Source organism: Crotalus tigris, unplaced genomic scaffold (genome assembly GCF_016545835.1).
Source record: "Crotalus tigris isolate CLP2741 ecotype Arizona unplaced genomic scaffold, ASM1654583v1 scf7180000018340.3345759, whole genome shotgun sequence".
Lineage (NCBI taxonomy): Eukaryota > Metazoa > Chordata > Lepidosauria > Squamata > Viperidae > Crotalus > Crotalus tigris.
In genome coordinates, this window is record NW_024096953.1 from 1,779,945 (window position 1) to 1,803,980 (window position 24,036).

Here is a 24,036-nt window from a genome sequence, read left to right on the forward strand (position 1 = left end):
CCAGATGCTGGACCTGCTTCCACAGTGGCCTCCATGCCCTTCTCACCCTCACTCACTCCTGGCACCCAACCTGGGCACCTGGCACGAGGCCCACAGAGGCCGGGAGGATGATGAGCATCCTGGTGTTCTCCTCCAGGGAAAGTGCCCCCCCAACCTACTCTGGCTCAGTGAGCGGGGTTGTCTCGTTTGGTTCTGTGTGTTTGCCTCCATCGTGATTGGGTGTCCGTTCCTCTTCCGTCCGCACCTCAACGATGGGCTCTTTTGATTCGTCCTTCCTGCAAGGGAGGGAGGGATTCAGAATTGTAGTCTCTCAGTTTGTTCCCGAAAACGTTTCCTACTTGCAACGGGTGGAAACTAATCAAGGAGAGAAGCAACCTAGAACTAAGGAGGAATTTCTGGACAGTTAGACCAATTAATCAGTGGAACGGCTTCTCTCCAGAAGGTGTGGATGCTTTGGAGGTTTCTAAGAAGAGACTGGAGAGACACTTGTCTGGAACAGTATGGGGTCTCCTGCTGGAGCAAGGGGTTGGACTAGAAGATCTCCAAGATCCCTTCCAGCTCTGTTATTCTGCCCCTTTCCTACTCATTACACTGCTGGTGGATTACGAAGGCAGCACTCTGACCCATCTCTCCTGGCTAGCTTGCAAAACGTTAAACAGAGCATGGCGGAAACTCGAAATAGGCAGGGCGATGCTAAAACCTTCCTTATTTAGATTTAACACAACACAGTTGTGACTCAGCTGCCACCTTCTGCAACGCATCAACTGTGGGGAAGGAGAGATGGCTTCCTCCCTCTAAGCAGGGGAGCGGGCTTCCAGTTACTCACGAGAAGGCAGCCTTGCCCTCTTCCATGTCCTTCCCCTTTGCGCCGGGACCCGATTTGCCACACAGGTTGACGGCGATGCACATAAAAAGGCCGCACTTGTTCAGGAAGTAGCAGGTGACGTCCACGGCCACCAGCAGGAGGACGAAGATGACGATGAGGATGCCCACAATGGCTGCTGTGCCCAGTCCTGATGTTGGGGTGCTGCTGGCTTTGGACCCCAAAAGGAAGCAGAGAAGATATGATGAGCAAGGAGGCAAGGCCACCTTCTGCTTGGCTCAGGCCCTTTCAATCTCCTCTCTGCCCAACAGGAATACTACTTCTCCTCTCGTCTGTGGAGCGTCTCAACCCTCCAGGTGATATGTTGTCCCAGAGGTGCTTTCCGAAAGGCAACTGGACTTTCTTGGCCTTTTCCTTGAAAACATGGTGTTTCTCATCCAAGAAGCATCTTTAGAACTGAAGAAGTTCTGAAGAAGCTTCTTGGATGAGAAGCAAAATGTTTCTGGAGGGAAAACCCAAGAAAGTCCAGTTGCTTTTTGGAAAGCAGCTTTGGGACATTACTCCTCTCTCCCAAGCAAAGCAAGGGAAGACAATGCAGCTCCTGCTTAGGCCTGGAGGGGAGGTTTTGGAGAGGGCGCCCAATGAAAAGAGCAGCAAGCACCGCACTGCGTTCCACCTCTCCCTGTTTTGGACATTTTCAGGAACGTTTGCCTAATTTCTGTAAAAACTCTTGTTGAGCTGGGACCAAAAAGCTTAGAGTAGGTGGAAGCACCATGAAAACAGATGGCTTTGAGATTATTATTCTATTTCTTTTAATGGATTACAGCTCTACTGCAATTGTACTTTTTTGTTTGTTTCTGTTGCAGCATCAAAAGGTTTTACATACACTGTTCAGGCCAATCAACATTCTGTGCGTGCAACCTTCAATTGGTTTTACAAAACTTCCCATAGGTTGGGAAAGACATTCCCCTGCCCCCCCCCCAAAAGCCATTTTGCTCCAGACATGTGAGGTGGTTGCTGTCTCGGGGGTTCTTTTGTGGGATCAATTTTAGCAGAGCACACAAAGACACTGGATCCAACGCCAACCGATTCAGAGGACTTCTTGCCTCCTTCCCCAGAGAAGGCAGCATGTCGGGCGTACTTCCCTCTGCATCAGAAGTCCATTAAGGTCTCTGGAGCAGGGCTGTACCTACCTGATCCGCTTGATGCCAAGATCTACCATTAAGCAACTCCATCTGCTCTGGTGAGGATAGGGAGAAGACCCCAAATGCATTTTCCTTCTATCTTACAGTCTAAATTCATGGATGGCTTGCTCAGCTATGAGCAACGTTTTTCTCTTGGTCTATTCCCTCTGAGGAAAGAGTTTCGTAAGCTGTCAAGTTTTTACTTCTTTTCATCTCATGAATTTCCCATGATGGACGTTCAACATGAGCCATTGTCTATTGCAAATGCCTACGGAGGGTCACGGCTGTCCCAAAGGTGCTTTTTCAAAAGCTTCTTGGATGAGAAGCAAAATGTTTTCAAGGGAAAACAAAGTCCAGCTGTCTTTTGAAAAAGCACCTTTGAGATGTCCACCACAAAGGTTTCCGGGCGCATTTTTCACCTCAGATCTGAAAACGCTGTTAGGGCCCTTCTGGGGGCAGCTTTGTGCCTGCCAACCTGACCTTGTTTGGGGGAAATGAATCTTTCCTGTCCTGTGCCCAAACTTTCAGCCCATCTCTTAGGAACTGATAAAATATCACAAGGAAAGACTCTGTATTTGCAATGAGACAATGAAATTATTTATTTTCATGGCTGCAGAAAGAAAGTTCTTTGATTTATGCCCCCCCCCCCCACTCCAGAGCAAGAAAAAAGCAACAGCTATTTTTGGCCCACTGGGGAAGCAGTTTTGATACAGCTATGCATATATGTATATATATTTTAAAAAAAATAGGTGTCTTATATAACCTCCCCCCTCTTTTTAATGCAAATGTGCAAATATCATGAAAGGCTTCAGCAGAATTGCTGTGACAAAGCAGAACTGTCCTATAAATAGCCTTTATGGAGAGCATCCAGAGTGGTCCAGGAGATGCCAGGTTGAAGCACATGGATTAATGCAGTTTGGAAGAGGCCAGGTTGGGATGATATACAGGGGGTCCTCGACTTCCGAGCACAATTATGTGTTGCTAAGCGAGACATTTGTTGTGAGTTTGCTCCATTTTACAACCTTTCTTGTCACAGTTGTTAAGTGGAACCCTGCGGTTGTTCATTGTTAAGTGAATCTGGCTTCCCCATTAACTTTGCTTGTCAGAAGGTCACAAACAGAGATCACATGACTGTGTGTGTGTGTGTGTGTGTGTGTGTGTGTGCGCGCGCGTGCGTGGTGGCTAGACATGGTTTGGGTCCTAACAGGTCAATGGGCATGGAACAAGAAAGGGCGAAAGAGGCTCTCGCCCAGCCTGCCTCCCCAGCCTAACACCCTTCAAATTTGTTGGGTGTGGTAGTTCTCTGAAAAGCTGATGTAGGAGGAACACACACACACAAACACACATCATTCATGGGCAGAACCTAAACTGCTCAACCTTTACGGCCCATTCAAACAGATCTGGGGAAATGGTCCAAGAGAAAGATTTATCTGTCTTAAGAAACAAGAGAGCCCTCCTCTGCATGTTGACCTTCCCTTCCCCTGAAGCAGGGCTCTCCAAACTTGGCAACTTTAAGACTTGTGGACCTCAACTCCCAGAATTCCCCAGCCAGCTAGGTTGTGGAGTTGAAGTCCACAAAGTGGATGCAGATCTTGGTCTCCATTGTGGGAGGATCTCTTCACAAGCAACTTCACTGGGGACGAGGAGAATCAAGTCAGCGTCTTGTTACCCCATGAAATCCTTCTTACATAAGGCGACTTTAGTCCAGACTCACAAGTCTGATAGCCCCATTTTGGTGTTGAGGATAGACAGGCCTCCGAGAGCTCCAATGGTTGACAGTCCCCATCCACTTCATCCAGCACGGGGACGATGGCAGTGAAAGCTCAACGAACGCGATGGGCACTGGGTGGGGGAATGGTGTGGGAACACAATGGACTTTGCTGCTTGGCGCCATTGGCAAGGAAACGTGAGGGGGAGGGCTCCACCAGGGATACAAATACAGGGAGTCCTTGACTTACCACCGCAACTGAGCCCAATTGGCTTAGCAAAATTGGAGTTTGACCGATTTTACGACCTTCCTTGCCACAATTGTTAAATGTATCCCTGCAGTTGTTAAGTTAGTAGCATGGATATTAAGTGAATCTGGCTTCCCCATTGAATTTGCTTGTCAGAATGTCACAAAAGGGGATCACTTGACCCCGGGACATAGCAACCGTCATAAATATGAGTGAGTTGCCCGGTGTCCGAATTTTGATCACCTGACTATGGGGATGCCGCAATGGTCGTGCAAAAAACGGTCATAAGTCACCTTTTTCCAGTGCCCTTTGTAACTTCGAATGGTCACTAAATGAACTGTAGTTAAGTCGAGGACCTTTGCAGATACACCTAATCTGCAAAGCTTATCTTTTGCACTTCCTTTGGCATTATGGCTGCATTTTCGTCCTCCATTTTATAGCGGGCAAAGGAGAGTGACGAGGGGAAACGGAGACAAAACCTGCTTTCAGAAAAATCAACTTTTTTCCATTACAGCTTGAAAAGTGTAAGCGATCGGTTTTATTTTTCACAGCCAGGGGCTCAAAAGGGGTTAAGAGGAGAAGCCGTTGTACTTCAGGAGAGACATGCAGAGAATCTTAAAACATGCCCGGTTTAAAATATTGCCTCCTCCTTCCTCATTGCAAAATAGCAAATCTCTCTGCCCAAAAGAAAAATATTTTCCTGTGCTGCACCCACCCCCGCCCCTTCCCACGTCCCCCTCCCCGGACAGATGCCATCCTTGGAAAACCAGGGGCCCCCTCTCGGTGTCCGGCCTCAGGGGGACAACGGGGGTCTTCGGAAAGCAGCTGCTGTGTGTCCCTAGCAGAGCCAAAGCAGAGCTGCTGGGATCAGGAGCAGAGAGACCCAAGGAGACGAAGCAGCTGGACTTCCCAAGGTGGCTGCCACAATCAAGGAGGGTTCCCAGGATTAGGAAACGGGGACCGGCGTGGAAAGGGTCGTTTTTTGAAAAGGGAAATGTCGGTGGCGCAGGCAGAAAAGTGGATGTTTCCATTGGGGTCCAAAGTGGCATGTAGGACAACAGAAACACGAAAGGAACAACGGGGGTAGAAGGGAAGGGATCAGAATAAAAAAAAAAAAAAGAAGAAAGAGAGAAAGAGAGAGAGAATAGATAAAAGAAAAAATAGGTCATAAATACAGAAAAAACGATAAGAATTTTAAAAAGTTTTTGCTTAACTCAGTATAAATTAAAGAAAAATGTTCAAAAAGTTAGAGAAGAACAGAGCAGCGGTAGCAGCAGCGGCAGCAGCGATGATGGTAATAGAGAAGCCTGATGGGGAAGCCAGCAGTAAGAGGGGGAGAGAGAATAGGGATGGGGGGAGGACTGGGGGCAGCTGACACTGAAGGGGCCGAGGGGCAGAGGAGAGGGGTCAGGTCATGACTGAAGTGCCTCAGGCCTCCTTGGTCCTCCCCCCCCACCTTTGCACAGAGCAAAAGGGGGCAACCAGAAACTGTGAGAATTTCCAGAATAAGAGACTTGGAAGGGACCTTGGAGGTCTTCTAGTCCAACCCCCTGCTCAGGCCGGAAACTCTATACTACTTCAGACAAATGGTTGTCCAATCTTTTCTTAAAAACTTCCAGAGCCAGTTTGAGGTGATACAGCCCAGGCTGATCTTAATCTCCTGAGACTAGACTGCAGTTCCCAACATAGCCTGTTTGACTTGGTGGGTTTGCTTTCAATTAAATTCAGTATCCAGCATTAGGTAAGACATCCAGTTGAGTCCTAGGCAGGTTGTCCAAATTAAGTTTCTCTTTGCATCTCTCAACCGAACACGCCTATATTCAGTCAAGTCGGAATCTCTGTTGTTGTTGTTCAGTGACTAAGTTGGGTCTGAGAGGTCTTTCCTGCTTTCTAAGCTTGGAGGACCAAATATGGCCACAAGTACGGATGGATACTACCTAGTTTATTCAAGGCCTCTATCAGTGTTCAAGAACGATGATCTTTCCTGGGTGGGTCTTGTCCATCTGTTGTCAGTCCTGGACTAGGTTCCTGGTCATGCAGACAGGAAAACACATTTACTTTTCCTGTCCAACATAAAGAGCTACATAATTGCTCTCTGGAAAATGAGACTCAGTCTCCTCACACTGAGGCTGGCTCACAACTGGTTTCCATGCCTAAAGTGGGACTAGAACTCACAATCACCTAGTTTCTAGCCTGGTTCCTTCACCACTAGATCAAACAGGCTCATGGTTTACCAAATAAACTGCAGCAGGCTGGTTTGACATTTCCTTCGACAGATTAAACTGAAAGCAAATAAAACTTATTGTGGCTTGCCACAAAGTGTCCTGAGGTCACCAAGTCCCTTTCTTCTGCTTGCTTTCCACCAGCCAAGAATGCCATTCAACCTTCCGCCAATTCTAAAATAGCAACTAGAGGTTGTTGAATTGTAGCTCCTGCTCTCCTCACCACCACATTTTGGACCATGTTTACTGAGATTGACTGGGACTCAGGCACCAACTCGGGAGGGTCCCACTGAGCAAATGCAGAAGGTCAAGATTTCAGTAGGACCTTCCAACCAGAATGTCAAAGTTTAGAGCTAGCCTTCTTCAGAATTTGCCACAGAAATTTGACTCTGAGCATTTAGAAAATGTAATGTGATGCCTTAATGCCGAATTTCAACCCACCAGGACAGACCTCATACAAACTGGAGATTTTTCAGGGGGCTGGAAACACAAGATGAAGGCTAGAGGACAGGCCGGTTAAGAAGTTGTAGATTCAAATTTTTGCCAACTAAATCGTGTTTTAAATATACCTGAAGTCAGTCTCCCATTCCATTCCCCAATTAGATTTATTTCAAATGGAGCTGTACAATTTGTCTTTCAGACAAACCAAGGTGAGGGGCATTAGAACTGCTGATGTGGCTGAATGAAGCGTCAGTTGTTTTAGTATGTTACTGGACATGACTATAATGAAACTGTCCCCTCAAGTGAAATATAAATCTTTGGCTGACAAATTGTATCGAAGACCCATTGCAGCCTATGTCGTGCAGAAAGAAAGAGAGAAAGAGGGAAAGAAAAAAAAAAGAGAGAGAGAGACTGACTGTCTTCCCCTTCTCAATCTGTCCCTCTGGAGGCTGTGGGAAGGAAGGAAGGAAAGAAAGGAGGAAGGAAAGGAAGGAGGGAAGGAGGGAAGGAAAAAAGAAAGAAAGAAAGCTATAGAGACCACCATCTTTTTTTAAAATGCCTTTTCTATGTGATCGCCCTCCATCACTTTCAATTATTTCAAAATTAGGGCTGGCAGGAACTCCAAAGGGCGGGGGGATAGAGAGGGGTAAAATCTGCAGTATTTTTAGTAGTTGCCCACCCAAAGCAAAACCAACAATACAAAGGAGCTAAATATAAATACACACTTAATTTGCATCCAGCTCTTTGTAGCCAGGCATTTGAAGGAACCGTCTTAGAAGAGAATGCACAGCTGACCAGGTTTTCTCATACCGTTACTGTCTTGGCCCCTGGGAAGGGGACGATCAGCGACAAGTGGAGAAAAACCAGTGACCCAAACTGGTGGGTTCCCCCACTTGCCCCTTGCCTTCCTTGGAAGAGCCTGACTCAAAAGCCATGCACAGCAAATTCAACCGTCTCGAGATTTGCCGGGGGAACCGACCACAGATGGAGCACGCATACCGCAGACGGGCCCTTTCGGGATGTTCGCGGCTGAAGAGCTACGTTCTAAGATGGATTACCAGTTATGAGGATGACTGAAAGCAAGCGAGTTGCTGAGGAGTTTCTGTTGCTTTTTTCTCGGTGGTTTTAAATTGAAGCGCATTAAAGGATGTGGTGCCAGTGCATTAAGTTCAAGCGGAAAACAAGGGTAGAAAATGAGGGGCTACCTGGGATGATGGTGGGCTGGGCCGAGGTCCTGAAAGCGTAACGCGCTGGCTTAGACTTCCCTTGCTGGTTCTCTGCAATGACGGTGACTTCGTACTCCGCGTTCCAGTCGAGAGATTTCAGCATGACATGGTCGCTGCCCGAAGGGAGACGGATTTCCGGTTTCCAGTCGGGAGATTGTTTCTGCAGAAAAGTGGGAGGCGTGGGGTAAGGGAGGAGGAGAACGGGAGCATGAGCACCATGGGGCTGGGAAGTTTCAGAAGCTTGACACGAAAGACCAACCCATCCCTTGCATCCTTTAGCTGTTGGCTTTTGCACCAAAGCTCTTGTCTGGTCAGGCCATCAAGGTTCAGTTAGCAGGACATCAACCAAGGAAGAAAGTTCTCTGGTGTCCTAGGCTGAACCTTGTCCTGCCCACCTGGGGAGGGGCTCCTGCTCTGCCCCTGAGCCACAGGGGTCCTCTGACATCATGGCATGTTGAAGCTGGAGACAGATCCCCATGCTAGCCACCTGGCCATTAACAGAACAGCTTCCCAACAGCGACTAGGAAGGTCCTTTGTAGGAATCTAGGTGATCAATTAAATCCCCAAAGGAAGGAGGGGGGATGCCCAACTTGCTGTGATCTTGTCCCATCCTTCTTTAGTAAAGAATTTCCTGGAGAACCTTGCCTTCTGTGGAGATGGGGCACCTGGTAAAGGAGAAGTCTAGGAGTATAAGTAAGGCAAGTCAGGCTGCTGATGCCTCTGTCTTAGTATTGGCTGAAGCTTTTCTTGCTCCACATGGAGCGTGCCAGAATTAACAAAGTTATAAACGATGGTGAGACAGGAGCATCCCTTATGGCAAGGGACTCCAATGTTGGCAACTTTTAAGACCTGTGGACTTCGACTCCCAGGATTCCTTAGCCAGCCATGGGAATTCTGGGCTTTGAAATCTATCGGTTATAAAGTTGCCAAGGTTGGAGACCCTGACTTAGGGGATGTCATGGCACCTGCCTAGAGCCTCTAGGCCAGTGGTTCTCAACCTTTCTAATGCCGCAACCCCATAATACAGTTCCCCATGTTGTGGTGACCCCCAAACACTTATACATCACCGGGTGCCAGGGGCGTGGCCAAAGAAAAGGGGGAAAAAATGGCGGACAGCCTTGTTTGGCGACCCCCATGAAATGGTCATTCGACCCCAAATGGGGTCCCGACCCACAGGTTGAGAACCACTGCTCTAGGCATTTTCATTCCAACAGAAGCTCTAGGGAAGAACATCATGCTCCATAGACCTTCACTGGCTGCTGGGGATGCCTTCAAAGACAAGATCACACAGAAATCTTGATTACTTTCATGCTCTTCCACGTTCCCCTTTTTCTCAAGCCCGCCCATCCTTGGCCTGCTGAACCCAAACAACTGTACACTGAGGCTTCCCCAGTGGAGGCTGGAAAGGGTTCTGGATGCCAGCAGAATGTCTTTGTTTGCCCCTGGCCAGGGCAGTTTGCAAAAGAGCCCTAGTAAACTCAAACACATTCCTACAAAACCTGGGGCCTTGAGTTATTTCTGCTACTGCTTCTCCCATCTTCCTTTTCAAAGGAGTAGTACAAGAATAGGGGCTGAATGAAGATTTCCAAAAATGAAACATTTTCAAAGGAAGTTAATGGTGAAGCCTATGGCAAGTATTTGAAAATGCTCAATATTTTCCCAGAGAAATAATGCAGAGAAGAGGGGGAAACGGGAAGCAGAAAGACATTATAGCCACATTTTAAATGATCTTCTTTATCTTTCTTAATTTTGATTTTGAGTTTAAAAGAGAAACAGGGCTTTCCTACAAGGCACCTTTTTCTAGGAAGCTACTGTAATCTTTTCTCACTAAGCACAATAATTCTTTCTGCTTTTTCCAACATTCAAATGCATAGAAATTTATCTGACAAAATGACTGACTCAGCTAAGGGTTGTTCCTTTTAAATATCAGCCGAGAGTTAAAAACCAGCCTCAGAAGCTAAGTGAGGTTTGTCAGCCAGACTTACAACTCTGTATTTAATGAGATAGTGGCGGATGGGGGAGCCCCCGTCGTCCTGCTTGATGAGGTTCACTTTGATGGAGTTTCCGTCTTCTCCTATGTGGCCTTCGAGCTTTGGCGCGCTGGGCTCCCCTGCCAAAATGGGTGCAATTGCACATTGAACGGGACAAGCAACAGACTCAACAAATACACAGTGACATCCCATATTCGACCCAGTTAAAATATGCTCCTGTGACCCAATTCAGAAGGTTGGCCATCTTCATACGACCAATTCCATACCACCTCCATCTTTTCACTGCAGCCTAAAAGTTTGTCATGAAGCAAAAGGATTTGAAGAAGATTTTGTAGATGACCAGGCTGAATCCGAGGGAGGAGTCAAGCGTGTTATCAGTTTCGCATCCCTTTGTGCCCACAAGTGGTCAAAGTCCAGCCCTCCTTGAATTCCATTGACTCTTATCTACCGCCAATTTGCCTTAACCGTGGCCAAAGGGAGTAGGCAGGAAAACTGGAGGGAGCCTGGAGCTTTGCCTTAATGTTTGCAGAATTTGAATATTGTAGAAGTGTCAATAGACATTTTATATATTTCTTGCATTTATATCCCATTTCCCTTCATGATCTGAAAGATGTGCATAGTGTTTCCTTGTCTCATTTTTTTCCTCGAAGCTAACATGTAGACATTTTCTCCTCCTTCCCCCCCAGCTGTGTGGGGGAAAACACAACAGCTTTGTGTTGACAATCACATAGCCCTTCTTTGGTTTCTTGTCAAATTTCAACAGGAAAATTTTAGAAGACTCTGGAATCTGCAAGAAATTTGTGCACTGATTGCCCACCTCTGCACCAGAGGAACCTCTGGGCCTGCCTATGTTCCCATCTAAATAGCTTTTCTGTTTCAGTTCATGTGTACACGTGCACACAGACACACCCTCTTGCTTTTGTTGTAGGAGCCTAAACTATAATAACCACTTATATATATCCTACAGAAGCCAACATGAAGGAGAAGTTGAAACCAACATGAAATTTTCAGGAAACTACCCTGAGAATTCTATTTTATTTTCCTTCCTTGCTCTTTCCTGAAATTAATTGTTTCTTCTGAGAAGACCACTAAACCTTGGCAACTTTAAGACTTATGGACTTCAACTCCCAGAATTCCTCAGCCAGCAAGTCTGGGAGTTGAAGTCCACAAGTCTTAAAGTTGCCAAGGTTGGAGAGCCCTGTCCTAAATGATGCTAGAGTGAGGATAGGATGAGCATGCAAAAGTGTGGGTTGGCTGCTGTACCCGTGGATGGACCAAAAAGAAAACAAGGAAACCCAAAAGCCAAAGGGAAGGGAAAGAAAAGACCACCTTAAGATGGTCAAAAGAAGTTCCAGTGCTACCTCCTGCTAACAGGAACCTCTAAATTTAAGCAACTAATCATCTAGAATTTCTCTCCAGTGGATAATATTCAATGGAATGCTTTTTTCCCAGGCTCACCAGTCATGATCAAGAGTTTTGTTTAGAAGCAGCAAAAATACGGACAGCTCCTAAGTTGGAACAAGTGGGGAAGAAAAGAGTAGTAATCTGACTCAAGAGGTCTTAGCCATAGTCTTAGCCAAGAGTAGTTACTTCAAGGTTATTAAGAAAGGAGACATAGTAGTAGCTGCTGGCAAGTCTCTAGCAGAAGATACTCTAAAGAAAAATGTTGAGTTTTTTTCCTAAAATGTCTAAAAGAAGAGGTCCAGCTCCTTTCTGACCAGGTCTAGCCTGTATGTCCATTCGTGTTCGGGATGACTGGTCTGATCCTGCCATCCCTAAGAAAAGAAACAAGGCCAGGGCTCCCTTTGTCTTCTTTCTGCTGAAAGCAAAACTTTTCCCTCCCAGGACCCAAAGAATGGACCTATTTTGCCCTGGAGGGGCAGTGACCAGAGAATGCCAACCCACTGCAGGTGAAACAGGAAAGGATCCCTCTGATCTAGTTTCTTGCCTTCTTGCAACAACTGAAAAAGGGTCACGCTCCGAAGATCCATTCCATCGCTTGCTAGTTAATGGGCAACTGAAGGAAAATTGCCCGCTCCCTCTTCCCACTCCAACTGCTTCCAGGCCCTCACCTTTGATGGGGGATGCTCTGGCTGGAAATGATGGAGGAGGAGGAGGAGTCGATGACTGTCAAAGGGCTCCCTGCATCCTCCCTTCTCCAAGGGCATTGATTTATGCCTCCTTTTCCTCCAAAGGGAAACTTTCTGACAAGCATTCTGGGGCCCTGGCAGTGGCTGGAGACAAGTGGAAGTCCAGAAGAAGCATCAGGCCCAAGATGAGATCAGACAATTCATGGCTCAGGGTTTGGTTTTCTGCTCTCCAGATAAAAGTGACAGATTGGGAGATGGAGGGTGGGAGGGCGGAGAGATTTGCACCAGGACAGGTGCAACTGAAGGGAACCCAGGCATTGTTTTTCAATAGACAGAAGTCACCCAGCACTTTCCCAAGGACTTCTGGGAAACTACAGCCCATAAATTAAAATCAGGATAGTACCATAAACTCATTAGGAACAGAGGGAAAAAAAAAACCCTGTATGTGCGCCCATTGCTCACATTAGAACATTTGGGAGGTGCAAAGGGGGAGAGGGCGGGGGAAAGTAAAGCTACAGACGAATAAATAAACAAATTGGGTATTATTACCTGATGACGATGAACATCTAGAAAGTTTATTCTATAAAGGAGATAGAGGTGGGGTTTTGTTTTGTTTCATTTTAGCAGACGTCAATTAAAATAATTATGGGAAGGGTGAGATATTAGAAAAGAGTGAAAAGGCACAAAAAACAAATCACAGAAATTTCAGAGACAAATGGACCGTGTCTATGACATGAGTGATTTGTTGTCTTTGCCTAAAATCTATTTTGACAAATCTTAATTTTTAGCTGTCAAAATAAACATAACAACTGAGATTATCCCAGGTCCTTTTTATTGTTCACAGTCCTCTTGATTAATATCTGACAATGTATATTGATAGTTTCCACCCATTTTTATTTAGGGACTTTTTTTTTGTAATGTTTAATCTAAACATTACATTCCTTTTTTAAAAATTGTGCAATGTTTTGATTTCTGCCTGTAAAATTCATCCAGATAGATAATTAAAAGAAAACAAAAGGAGCTTGCATGAATTTTAGGTTTTTCTCATTCTGATCTCGCTCTAAATCCAGATTTGCCAGCAGTGCTTGACTGCTCCTTCTCAGATCTCAAAGGCTTACGGAGGAATCATATCAACAGAGGGAAGCTGGTTTTCCAGAGTCAGGACAGACCCGAGGATGGATCTTTCCACTCCTCCCCACTCTTTTATCACTTCTATATGGAAAGGGGCTTTGAAAGTCTGGACCAGACTCAGAATGATGTTAACTCTCAAATAACGAGCGCTGAAGGAAAAAAGAAGTTAGGGTTATTATAAAGTCAACAACCCCCACAATCCGAGAAAGAGAGGACGAGACGACCACACTTAGAGCTTGCCCATGCAACCTAGAGGAAAAGGAACACAACCTCTTTTTACACAGCAACTCATTTGCCTTGAATGGATAACAGGGACAGGTGACCGTTGACTTCGGCACACACCATCCCTAAGCCCTGACCGTGCGAAGCAGGCTGGCAGTCCAAAAGGCAGGTGGGCCCTTCCCTGCCTCTTGCTTCAGCGTTCATGCCCTCCTTTGTGCATCGAGAGGAGAAAGGAGCCATCTGCCCCTCAGGTATCTCAGGAGCAAAGAGGGACATTAAAATGCAATGAAGGAAATGGTGTCTTTTCTTTGCAACAGCACCGCTTCTCCTTCAGTTCAGCAGGAGGGAGAAGAGCCGCCCTCTAGAGTGGACCCAACTCGGAAAGGCTGAGCAGGGGGCTATAAAAAAATGTTTGGTCCCATGCCTCTCCTTGGAGCACAATTAAAGACCCTTCCCCGCTTCCTGGTCCTATGCCATTAAGCGCCTTTCAAGGCTCTCCCCACCCCCTTTGGTCACTGTGTAAAAAGGATTGAAAACTGTGACAAAAGCTCCTGCCACAGTTTCAAATCACGAATGGCACTAATCACAAGTTTAGTCAATAGTTGAGGTAGAAAGAGACACAGAAGAGAAAGAGGGTTAAAGTAACACACAAAGAAATGAGATGGATGGGGGGGGGAGGGAGAAGACAACAGGCTGCACACAATCAAGAAGGCCGAGGGTTAGTTCCAGGGGGATGTCGCCCAAACATCTGTGGAAGGAGAGAGAGAAAACAGGACAGTGGCTTCTTCACTCCACACGTGGCAACAGCTGTTGAGTTACTCAGGTTAGTTTCCCTGGCAAACCCCTGCTTGAACGCAAAAGGGAGCAGCATTCCGAGATGGGGGTCAAATGGGGTGAAATGATGATGGCCTTGGGTGCTTTTCCAAATAAACTATTGATCTTCTGAGAAGCAAAAGGGCAAGTTGGTCTTCTCAAATGTCAGGCGGGGGCAAATCAAGTGACATTCTAGACCAGGGGTGCCCAAACTTGGCAACTTTAAGACCTGTGGACTTCAACTCCTAGAATTCTTCAGCCCTACCAGAATATTTCCTCTGTGCCAGTTTTATTCCCATTGGGTGAACCAACTCTGCAAAACCCTTTGGTCATGCAAACATATGTAAACTCTCTCTTGATTGACTTAATGGCTGACATTTATATAAGTGACTCACTTCCTAGCTGTCCTCTGCCTTCTCAATTTCCCTGTTCAGGGAAGATGAGTCTAAGGAAATAGCAATTGGATTAAAAAAAAAAAAGAGGACAGAAGTACGGTAGTCCAGGAGAAGGGATACTTAGCACTTCCCCAAGTGATGCTTCTTATTACCTCCAACCTCCCTAAAACATAAAAACATATAAAACTGACTGCAGAAAAAGACCTAGTGATCCATCAAGACTGCTCTTTTGAGTTTTTTGTTTTTTTCTTTCTTTTCTTTCTCTCTCCTTTCCTTTATTTTTTTATTTATATAGATTTTATTTTATTTTTATTTTTGTTGGATGATGGACACGTGCTCATTCCAAGCATGTTTAAACTCAGTTACTAATGACTGACCCACTACCTCCTCTGGAAGTTGGTTCCAAGCTTCCACTACTCCTTCTGTGAAGTCCTACTTTCTAACAAGACTTTTGAACTTCTCTCCTGTCCCCCCACACGAGTTTATCCAGAAGACTTTGCTTAATAGCAAAAACAATATTTTTTTTTGCTTAACATCTGAGCATGCTTGTTTGTGCCACTGGCATGAAGCCTTGGCCTCTTATCCAAGCATCTAATCACCGATTGCTGCTAGCATGGAGGTGGAGAATAGGTCTTCAGCCTTGGGCTACTACTTAGTAGACCCAGTCCTAGAAAACCAGGGCCAGATGGGTCTTTCAGAGGTCACCCAAGATCTTGTGTTGCAACAGGACATGTTTGTCCTGGATTTCTTTCTCTCCTGTGCAACATCAAACTTCCTTAATCGGATGGTTACATCAATGCAACCATGGCAGCATTCCAGGTCTCGCACGGTAACTGGGATTTGCTGATGGACCAATAACTGCAGGATGAGCAGACAAACTCAGTGAAGAAGCTTGCATTTTGTACTCAGCACTAACCACTGGGCCTGCAGTTTATCTACACGAGTATATTCAGAATATGTTTTTATCTGCAACATGTTCTGGAAGAAAAATACACCTGATAATAGAAATTGAGAAAGGGACCCCTGGCACAACGGAAGCAAACAATTTAGCCTGGCACCCCCAAACACAGCAGTGACTTGCCCTCACAGAAGAGCAACAGAAGGATGAATTTAGTTGGGTTGCATGCAGACATAATGTGTTGAACAAAGCTTTAAAAAATAATGAGAGGTTATAGAAGGAAAATTTTAAGCGATGACAATTCAGAGGTTCTGAATGGAAAAAAAAGGTATCGTGTTTCTAATTTGTTTTGTTTTGTCCTGTGCAGAATTTGTTAACTAATCAGAACAAAGGCTGTGTTTTGTTGCTGTCATTTAATTTTTTTACCTTCTGTTCACCAGCGTGGACGACATCATCAGCACCATGCAAGCCACATGACAAAGTCACATGATACGCACGCACATGATTTGGTTGAAAGGAAAGTGGAGGAAGTCACATGAAAAATACAAAAAAAAAAAAATTAAAAAAACTGATGTAAACAATGGGCAAAAAAGAATCAACAACATTTACAGATTAAAGTCTAAACAAAATCAAATTAGCCATTCTACTGAAACACCAGAGCAGACAGTTAAAAACAAAACAAAACAAAACTCCACCAATCTAAAAAAACACAAGATTATTATTAAACAAGCGCAAGCACTGAGGTCCTTGTAGGGAAAGGCTGGGTGGGTTAGGCAGAGCTCTGGGGCAGCAGATTAATTAATACCAAATCAGATAAAGAGTCACAAAACATCACTGGGACTACTAGAGAAGGGTTCCTCTTAGCAATCAACTCCTGGCACAGCCGTAACAAAGGGAAGGAGGGAAAGGGAAGGGAGGGTAGTGGAGGGGAGGGGAGAGGGGAGGGGATGGAAGGAGAGGGGAGGGAAGGGAAGGCCCAGGGATTTCATTTAGCAACAGGCCATTCACCCAAAAGGACACTAAAGAAGAAAGTCAGCTTCTAAAATTTAAGGCAAATGGAGCGGGCTGCCTTCCTTTAGGCATCGCCTCTTCTCTGTAGGAATAGAAAAACAAAGGAAAACCAATAGACCCCATGCCCCCCCCCCAGTCTTCCCACTCTGCTAGCTGTGAAGGAAGATAAACGGAGGGTGCCTAGCCCAGACTCCAGGTTTTCCATCATCAGTGCTCCAGGCCAACTGGAAGAGTCCATTAGGATGGGCCAAGTCTTCAGAGCTGAGCAAGACTCTGAAAGGATCAATCAATAATTTTGCTGTACGTGGAAATTCCCGAGGCGTGTGTGTGTCTCACAGTGTCCAAAGGCCTCTTTGCTGGCTTGGACAGCAGTGAAGGTTGATGCAACAAGCGCCTCCTTTTCACATCATTTAAGAATTGTTCTTGTATGGCATCATCAAACCAGCTTCTCCATTATGACCTAACTTGAAAACCTGGTATAACCCTAAATATCGTATCAGCAAGTTAACATCTTTTATTTTACTTTATTTTATTTTTAATGAGGAAGAAGGATTGCCTGCTCAGGACAAGGCATGGGTGATCGGCCAGCGAGGGAGGCCAACTGGTCTCTTGCTACGAGGAAAGAGCAGCCAGAAGGACAAATCTTCACAAACAAGCCAAAATCCCTTTGCAACAGCATCTCAAAGTCCACAGCCCAGATCAACCCTGTGGTCTCTAAAGCAAAATCGGAGGCACGCAAAGCTTCGTGGCCTGGAAGGGCCCTCATTAAGCAACTCCAGAGTCATACAATTTGGACGCAAATCTTGAGCATTTCCACTGTTTCTCTGCAGCCTGACATCTCCTGGCCTCCTTCTCCATTAATAGCTGCTCATCTCATGAAACCTTTTGGCCCCATTCAGATTCACAGCTTGTAGGCACCAAAATAAATGGTGATATGGAAGGAAGAAAGAGGAGACCATTTCTGAATGAAACTCCTGTCGCTCAGAACCTTGCTTTTGAGCAGCTCTGTTGTGGAAAGAAAAAAAATCTAAGACCCCCAAATCCATTCGGAATCTTCTCAGTCAAGAACCCCTGTCCATTCAGAGAGGCTTGATGTCACTTGCCTATCTTAACTTTCACTCTTTTCTTCTTCTCTGTGAAATAATCTGGTGTGTGTGTGTGTGTGTGTGTGTGTGTGTGTGTGTGAGAGAGAGAGAGAGAGAGAGAGAGAGAGAGAGAGAGAGAGAGAGAGAGAGAGAGAGAGAGACTCTATTCCCCTCTTCTCGATCTGTCTCTCTGGGATGAGAACAAACCTATTCAAACAGCCAGGATGCCATGCCACTCTTTACCACTGCAAAGAGGTTGAGTTTTCATTAATCATCTGCTTCATCTTCCATCCAAGGTCTTTCTTGAACTTTCTCAAATGGTCCTACATCCAAAGCACTGTTTAAGTTTAAGGACTGGATGCTTTGGAGATGTACAAAAACTTTTCAAGGACTTGGTTGTTTTTTTTATATTTTCTTTGAGCCCTTCAGATTCATCCTGCTCAATGTTGAAATATAATTTAATTCATCTCTGCCACTTGCAAAGATCAATAAGCTACTTATAACGGGTGCATGAAAGGAAGCATGAGGAGAAGAGAATAAAGGCTTCCTGGAGCATGGCTAAAAATCCCAATCACATCCATGTCAATGCCTATGGTTTTTTTTCTCCTGCGGCGAAGTTGGGGGGAGGAGAAAGGCTCCCTCTCCCTTAATTCACACCCATCTGGTCCACATTTGCTGGACGACCAGCCCTCTGAGACGGCAAAGTCCCAGCCACTGACTGAATGGGACCCTGGTTTGGGGGGGAAGCAAAGGGGCAAGAGCAGAGACTGTGTGGGGAGGGAGGGAGGGAGAAAAGGGGAGGAAACCATCTTGCTCCTCTCAATCTGGTCCGGTAATTTCAGTTTTGATGGGATGCTGGGTTGCTATGGCAACATAAAGGATAGATAAGACCCATAAAGGTGAAGCCTGCTGTGAAGATAAATTATGAAGGAAAATAAAAAGCAGAGCGGAGAAAGAGAGACAAGACCTAATGAGGAGAATGAACACAAAGGAGGAGAGACTTTGCCCTCTGGATTTACTGGCTATGAGCATTAAGGTTAGAGCAGCTTTTCTCAAGCTGGTGTCCTCCAGTTGTGCTGCACGAGGACCCCCCACCCGCCCTTGGCAGCTGCAGATAATGGAAGCCTTACCTCAGTCCCTGTGAGGGACACCAAGTTGGGGAAAGCTGACTTCATGTGGCGTCTTGCCAAGGTCGCCCACTTGCCAAGACTATGGGGAAAATATAAGGACTGGGTAGGGGAAAGGAAGGGAAGGAGGAAGGAAGGAAGGAAGGAAGGGAGAGGGGGAGGGAGAGGGGGAGGGAGGAAGGGCCCCAAACCTCCTTCAGGGAGGGTGGGATAGAAATGTAGTAAGTAACCACAATGTCTGAAGAAAAATGGTAGGAGGGAAGAAATGGCACTGGATCTGAAGCCTTGGCAGAGGCAGGATTCAGAGACACAACAGACATCTGGCTGTCCACAGTGGAGAAATGAATATCCCAGTCACTAGAATTGGGAAGAAAGAGGTCCCCAGTAGAAGACAAGGCTCGGAAGAACCAACGCTACTACAATTGTTCTACAGAAAAGGGCAGAATATGGTCCCTGAACCAGACCATCCTCAATGGCCTCCTCTGCCTAAGGCAGTGTTTCTCAACCTTGACAATTTTAAGGCATGTGGACTTCAACTCCCAGAATTCCACAGCCAGCAATGCTGTGGAATTCTGGGAGTTGAAGTCCACATGCCTTAAAATTGTCAAGGTTGAGAAACACTGGCCTAAGGTAAACCTATTTCTTGGCAAGAACTTCAAAAAACACCATGAAAGAGATTCTTCTCAAAAGGAATGATGTACTTTTGAGTCAGAAATATTTGTTGCTTTCCACATTCCCAAGGAATAACCTGGCCAAGGTGCCCCTGCCAGTCAGAGTGGGGGAAACCCAAGAGAAACCATTGTGTGGATTTCTGGAGATGGTGGTCAACAGATCGACCGCTGAGTGCCAGACTCCTGATTCCAGTTTCATCTGAATGCACCAGGTGAGTTCAGATACTTCTCGCTGTCTCAGCCTTACTCTCTCCACCTGTCTATAAAATGAGGGAATGATGCAAATCTACTTCACTGGTTGCTGTTTTTCTTTTGAACACAATTTCCTTCTAAAATCTTAGGGGGAAAAAAACATCAAGGAAGGATTATATCATTTGTAAGCTCTCGCCTCTCAAAAACTCCTGGAAGTTTTCTTTAAAAAATTATTTGAGAAGGAATTTAGAAGCCATTCAGGGTTGTTCTGTGTCCTTTCTCCAGCTTTTTATTTAATCCCGAAGAAGCAGAATAGCTCATCATGACACCAACACTGAGATTTCTATTTCGGGTACCTTCCATTGATGAAATTCATCTCTCATTACTTCTCTCTCTCTCCTGTTTAATTCCCCTGAAAAAAATTAGGTAATAACATCCTGGCAATTACATTCAAAAGGTTAACAGCTCAATCACAACGAAGCCCAGGAATCTTTCACAGCAACTTCATTCCTTTGCTAACCGCTTCCTCTCTCTCTCAAACTGCAATCAGTAACCTAATGAAATATATTGCTTCACAGATTCCATCTGGCCCTGATTATTTGACAGCAGATTTTATTTTATTATTTAGGAAAGAGGAAGGGGACTTTTTCCTGAAGCTGAAGAGTTGCAACTATGAGGGAGGTGGGCAATTTCTAAATGTGATCGATCAATAAATAAATAAGCTACAGATGTGAGCAGTTTTGAGGCCCACCCAGGTGACAAACACCCTCATGACCTTTCTCCAAAGGGCTGATCTCAGGGAAACCCCTTGCCCTCTTAAGAAATGCAAGTGCAAGCTTCTGTTTACGGCAGTTCTGGTGTCGCCGGAAGGCAAGACCCCACCCAGCCCACAGGATGGCTTTGTGGGGCCAGGTTCTCATAGACATGGCTGTGGCAGCCATGTTTTCCTTCCAGCTGTTCCACTGAAGGGAATCTTCTCTGTGTCCCTCTGAGAAGTCTCAGCTGTCTGCATTCTCTTGTATTAAATATTAAACTGTATAAAGTGGACTTCCTTAAGTATAGACCCGGCTCTTATCTACACAAGCTAAATCAGATCTCTCTGTCCAGCAGCAGGTCACGTCAGAAGCCCTCCAGAGTGAAGGGCTACTGCCCTCTTTGGCCTCCTGCCTGGAGATCAAGGCAACCGGCAATCTCCCACACTTTTGGCCTCATCTGCCAGAACTCTCTGGCATAGAAATTTTCCACTGAAAGGGAACTCAGGAAACCATGTTATGCTCCCTGATGGAAGACGTTTCATCTACAGTTAAGGCAGGGTAAAAGTAAATGGTTGATTCTGATGGTCTGGAATCCTAAGAGGCCTTTAAGACTCCTTTCATACCAAGCCAGAATAGGAATGTCCACTCTGGCCAGTTACTGTAGATCAGACTGTCTTGAAAGTTTATAATGAAGTCTGCCTTCATTCATCTAACCGAGAATAGATGCTGGCTGGGGAATTCTGGGAGTTGAAGTCCACGAGTCTTAAAGTTGTCAAGGCTGGAGAGTCCTGGAGATGTTTCTCAGTTAGATGAATGAAGGTAGACAGGGAGAGAGAACTTCTAATATTCTCTTTTAGGGAATGGTTCTTGAACTATAAACAAAATTCAAATTATGGAGAGATCAGTAATGTTCTTATGAAGTTCTTCCCCTGCTTTCTACATATAGACTTTCAAGACAGCCTTGAAAGGACTGTCTTTTTATATTTTCCCCTCTGTCTTTGCCTGAGCTATTTCTGCTATTTTTTTTCCTGCCTCTCTTGAACAATCTTTTCTCCGCAAATAGGGCCTGGCAGAATCTGACTGCCTTGCCTGAGATAGCTTGCGGGTATCAATATTGCATGTCCCTGCCATGGAGGAAGAAGAGAAGAGAAGAGAAGAGGAAGAGAAGAGAAGAGAAGAGAAGGAGGGAAGAGAAGAGGAGGAGAAGGGAAGAGAAGAAAAAGGAGAAGAAGAAAAAGGAGAAGAGAAGAAGAGAGGAGAGGAGAGAAAGAAAAGAAAAAGAGAAAAGACACCTCCACTCCAGCCAGGTGGCATGCAGATAGAGACAACATGCAGACTCTGGAGGTAAGGGGGAAAGGGAGCATCCACCTCTTGACCAGGTGTTAATGGGAAACACAACAGCTACTTGAGCGTCAGTATTGTTAAGAGAACTGATTTACCCACTACAGACAAGGAGAAAGAGAAGCAAAGCCAAAGAGAGAAATGTTAAGTTAGGAGAAATCACACGTGGATCTACAGGACACGTTAAAGCCGGGGCACTCTATGGAGAGGAACGGAGAAGCAGCACTTACGTGGCGGTGGGGTGCCTGTGGTTCCCCCATGGGCGGAAGACGGAAGATGTAAAGAAAAGACAGACCCCCAAAAAAGAAAAGAGGCAACAGAGATGAAAAGAAAAAAATTGATGGAGGAAGGTGCCAAACACAAGACAACACTCTGGGCCGCCCAACTGTTGAGGACTAGCTCCTCAGGAGGCGGACCAGCTTTTCAGGGTAAAATAAGGGTAAAACAACAACGGGCACAATGGGCCACCCTTCAACTCATTGCAAGAGTTGAGGAAATAGGTTACACATCACAGAACAGCTGCTAAGGAGAGGAAGGTATCGGAAGTCGTAAATATGGAGGTTATTCCTGCATCAATGAATTATGCAGGCAGCCCAGTTTCCTTTAGTTTTTTCTTTTTTCTTTTAACAGGTGGCCATCCTTCCAAACTTAGCTTTGTCTGTGACATCTCGCATTTTCCTTTTTTAAAACATGCATCCTGGGAGACCCAGAGGCGTTTCTATAATAAAAAGGCTGCTACAGACAGGGAGGCAAGGTGGGTAGCCCCTGCTTAATGCATTGAAGAGGGAGAGAGGGGGATGGGGAATGCCCCCCCCCAGGAGTTTTGCTGGAGGTCGCAGAAGCAGAGAGGATGGAAGAGGGTTGCTCTTGATCATTTCTGGGCAGGGAAGGAGGATAGCCAGTCAGCCAGAGGTGATAAAAGGGACCCAGCCCCTGAACTTGAGTAAGAGGGCTATATAGCTGAATTCGTCTCTCTCCAAATTCAAAGGGCGCAGATTTGAGATGCATCAGAAATAAATCCAATTTGTCTTTGAGTTTCCCAGAGCTTACAAATTATACAAAGCAGGGAGGATCTAAACAGGACTGCAAACTGCCCATCTTCTTCCAGAGAAGAAGACTAAGAGCAGTTAGAGCAGATACCCCTCACACAGAGGCTGGAAAAAAAAAATACACCGGCAGGGCCCACAGGCTCCCCCCCACTCGCCTGCTGCTCTGCCAGAGTGTGTGGGGGTCTTGCAGCCTATAAAATGGGAGTGGGAGGCAGCCCATTCATGGATGCTATTTGCCAAGCAGACATTTTTACGTCATTCTGAACCGAATTGCACTTGATCGGTTCTCCGCTAGCCAGGGGATTTTAATGCATGCTTCCACATTGCTTGGTCAGCAGCTGTTCCGGAAACAAATTGATGGGAAATTCAGGTTTGGATAAAACAATGAAGATCTCGTAGTTCAACCTGCCTGAATTTACCGCCCTCAGTTGCGGCGAAAGGTGGCTTTAAGAGCCAATTGTGCAAGTCGGCAGAAAGTGCTAAATCTGTTGCCGGACACGGGATGGGGGAGGACAAAACTGCCCCAGTTTTTCTCTCCAAGCACAGTCGGAAAGACCGCATCCTTCTTCACCTGAAGCTGATCTTCTAAAGCTATGGGACCCTATTCTTTTTTTTAATGTAAGTTTTTATTGATTTTTTTTAATACAGTTCAAAAGTACTTATTCAACAAATGTGTTGTCTGAGTTTATCACTCAAAATTCCTAATCTCTTGTTCGTTTCCCCAACCATTGATAAAATAAGTCCCAAGTTCCATTTGCGCACAATCTAACATTTTTTTAATTATTTCTTCCTCTGGTGGTATTTCTTCATTTTCCCAATATTGTGCGAATATGATTCTTGCTGTTCTTGTTACATGTAAAATTAAGTATATACTATGGGACTCTATTCTTAAGTAGATTACGGATCTCTCGGGGAGATCCAGTAGAGCTGGGACCAGGTAGGAGATTGGGACAGCCCAGCCTTGGAAAGAGCTGTGCTCCAAATGAGCTCTTAAGCGGAAGTACATTTTCAAAACTGCTTCACAGGTAGTTCTTGACTTACAACCATCCATGAAGTGACCAAAATTATAACAGCACTGAAAAAAGCGACTGATGAACATTTTTCACCCTTAGAACCGCTGCAGCCTGTCCGTGGGCAGCTGATCAAAATTTGGACGCTTGCAGCTGTTTCATATTTATGACTGTTGCCATGCCCCGGGGTCACGCGACCCCCTTTTGCGACCTTCTGCCAAGCAACCTCAGTGGGGAAGGCAGAGTCACTTGTTGCCAGTTTAACAACGGCAGTGATTTACTTAACAGTTGTGGCAAGATGGGTTGTAAAAAGGGGCAAAACTCACTTAGGAGCCATCTTGCTTAGCAACAGAAATCTTGGGGCTCAATGTGGCCAAGGTAAGTCGAGAACCACCTGTAGCCCT

General features: G+C 45.6%; 1 protein-coding gene across 16 annotated transcripts in view; it reads right to left on the bottom strand.

Annotated features, from left to right (window-relative positions):
- NCAM1 (neural cell adhesion molecule 1) overlaps positions 1-24,036 on the bottom strand; it is a 167,080-nt gene that overhangs the window by 6,200 nt on the left and 136,844 nt on the right. For 4 of the 16 annotated variants that reach the window (XM_039350523.1, XM_039350526.1, XM_039350535.1 and 1 more), the window contains 5 exons: positions 23,844-23,846; positions 9,837-9,961; positions 7,831-8,011; positions 827-1,034; positions 159-275 (listed from right to left, as the gene is read on the bottom strand). In XM_039350523.1, coding sequence (XP_039206457.1) covers positions 159-275; positions 827-1,034; positions 7,831-8,011; positions 9,837-9,961; positions 23,844-23,846 — 634 coding nt within the window. Of the gene's footprint in view, positions 1-158; positions 276-826; positions 1,035-4,477; positions 4,881-7,830; positions 8,012-9,836; positions 9,962-15,817; positions 15,821-21,803; positions 21,819-23,843; positions 23,847-24,036 lie in introns of those variants that run through there. The other 12 variants (XM_039350524.1, XM_039350527.1, XM_039350531.1 and 9 more) reach the window with 6 other exon arrangements.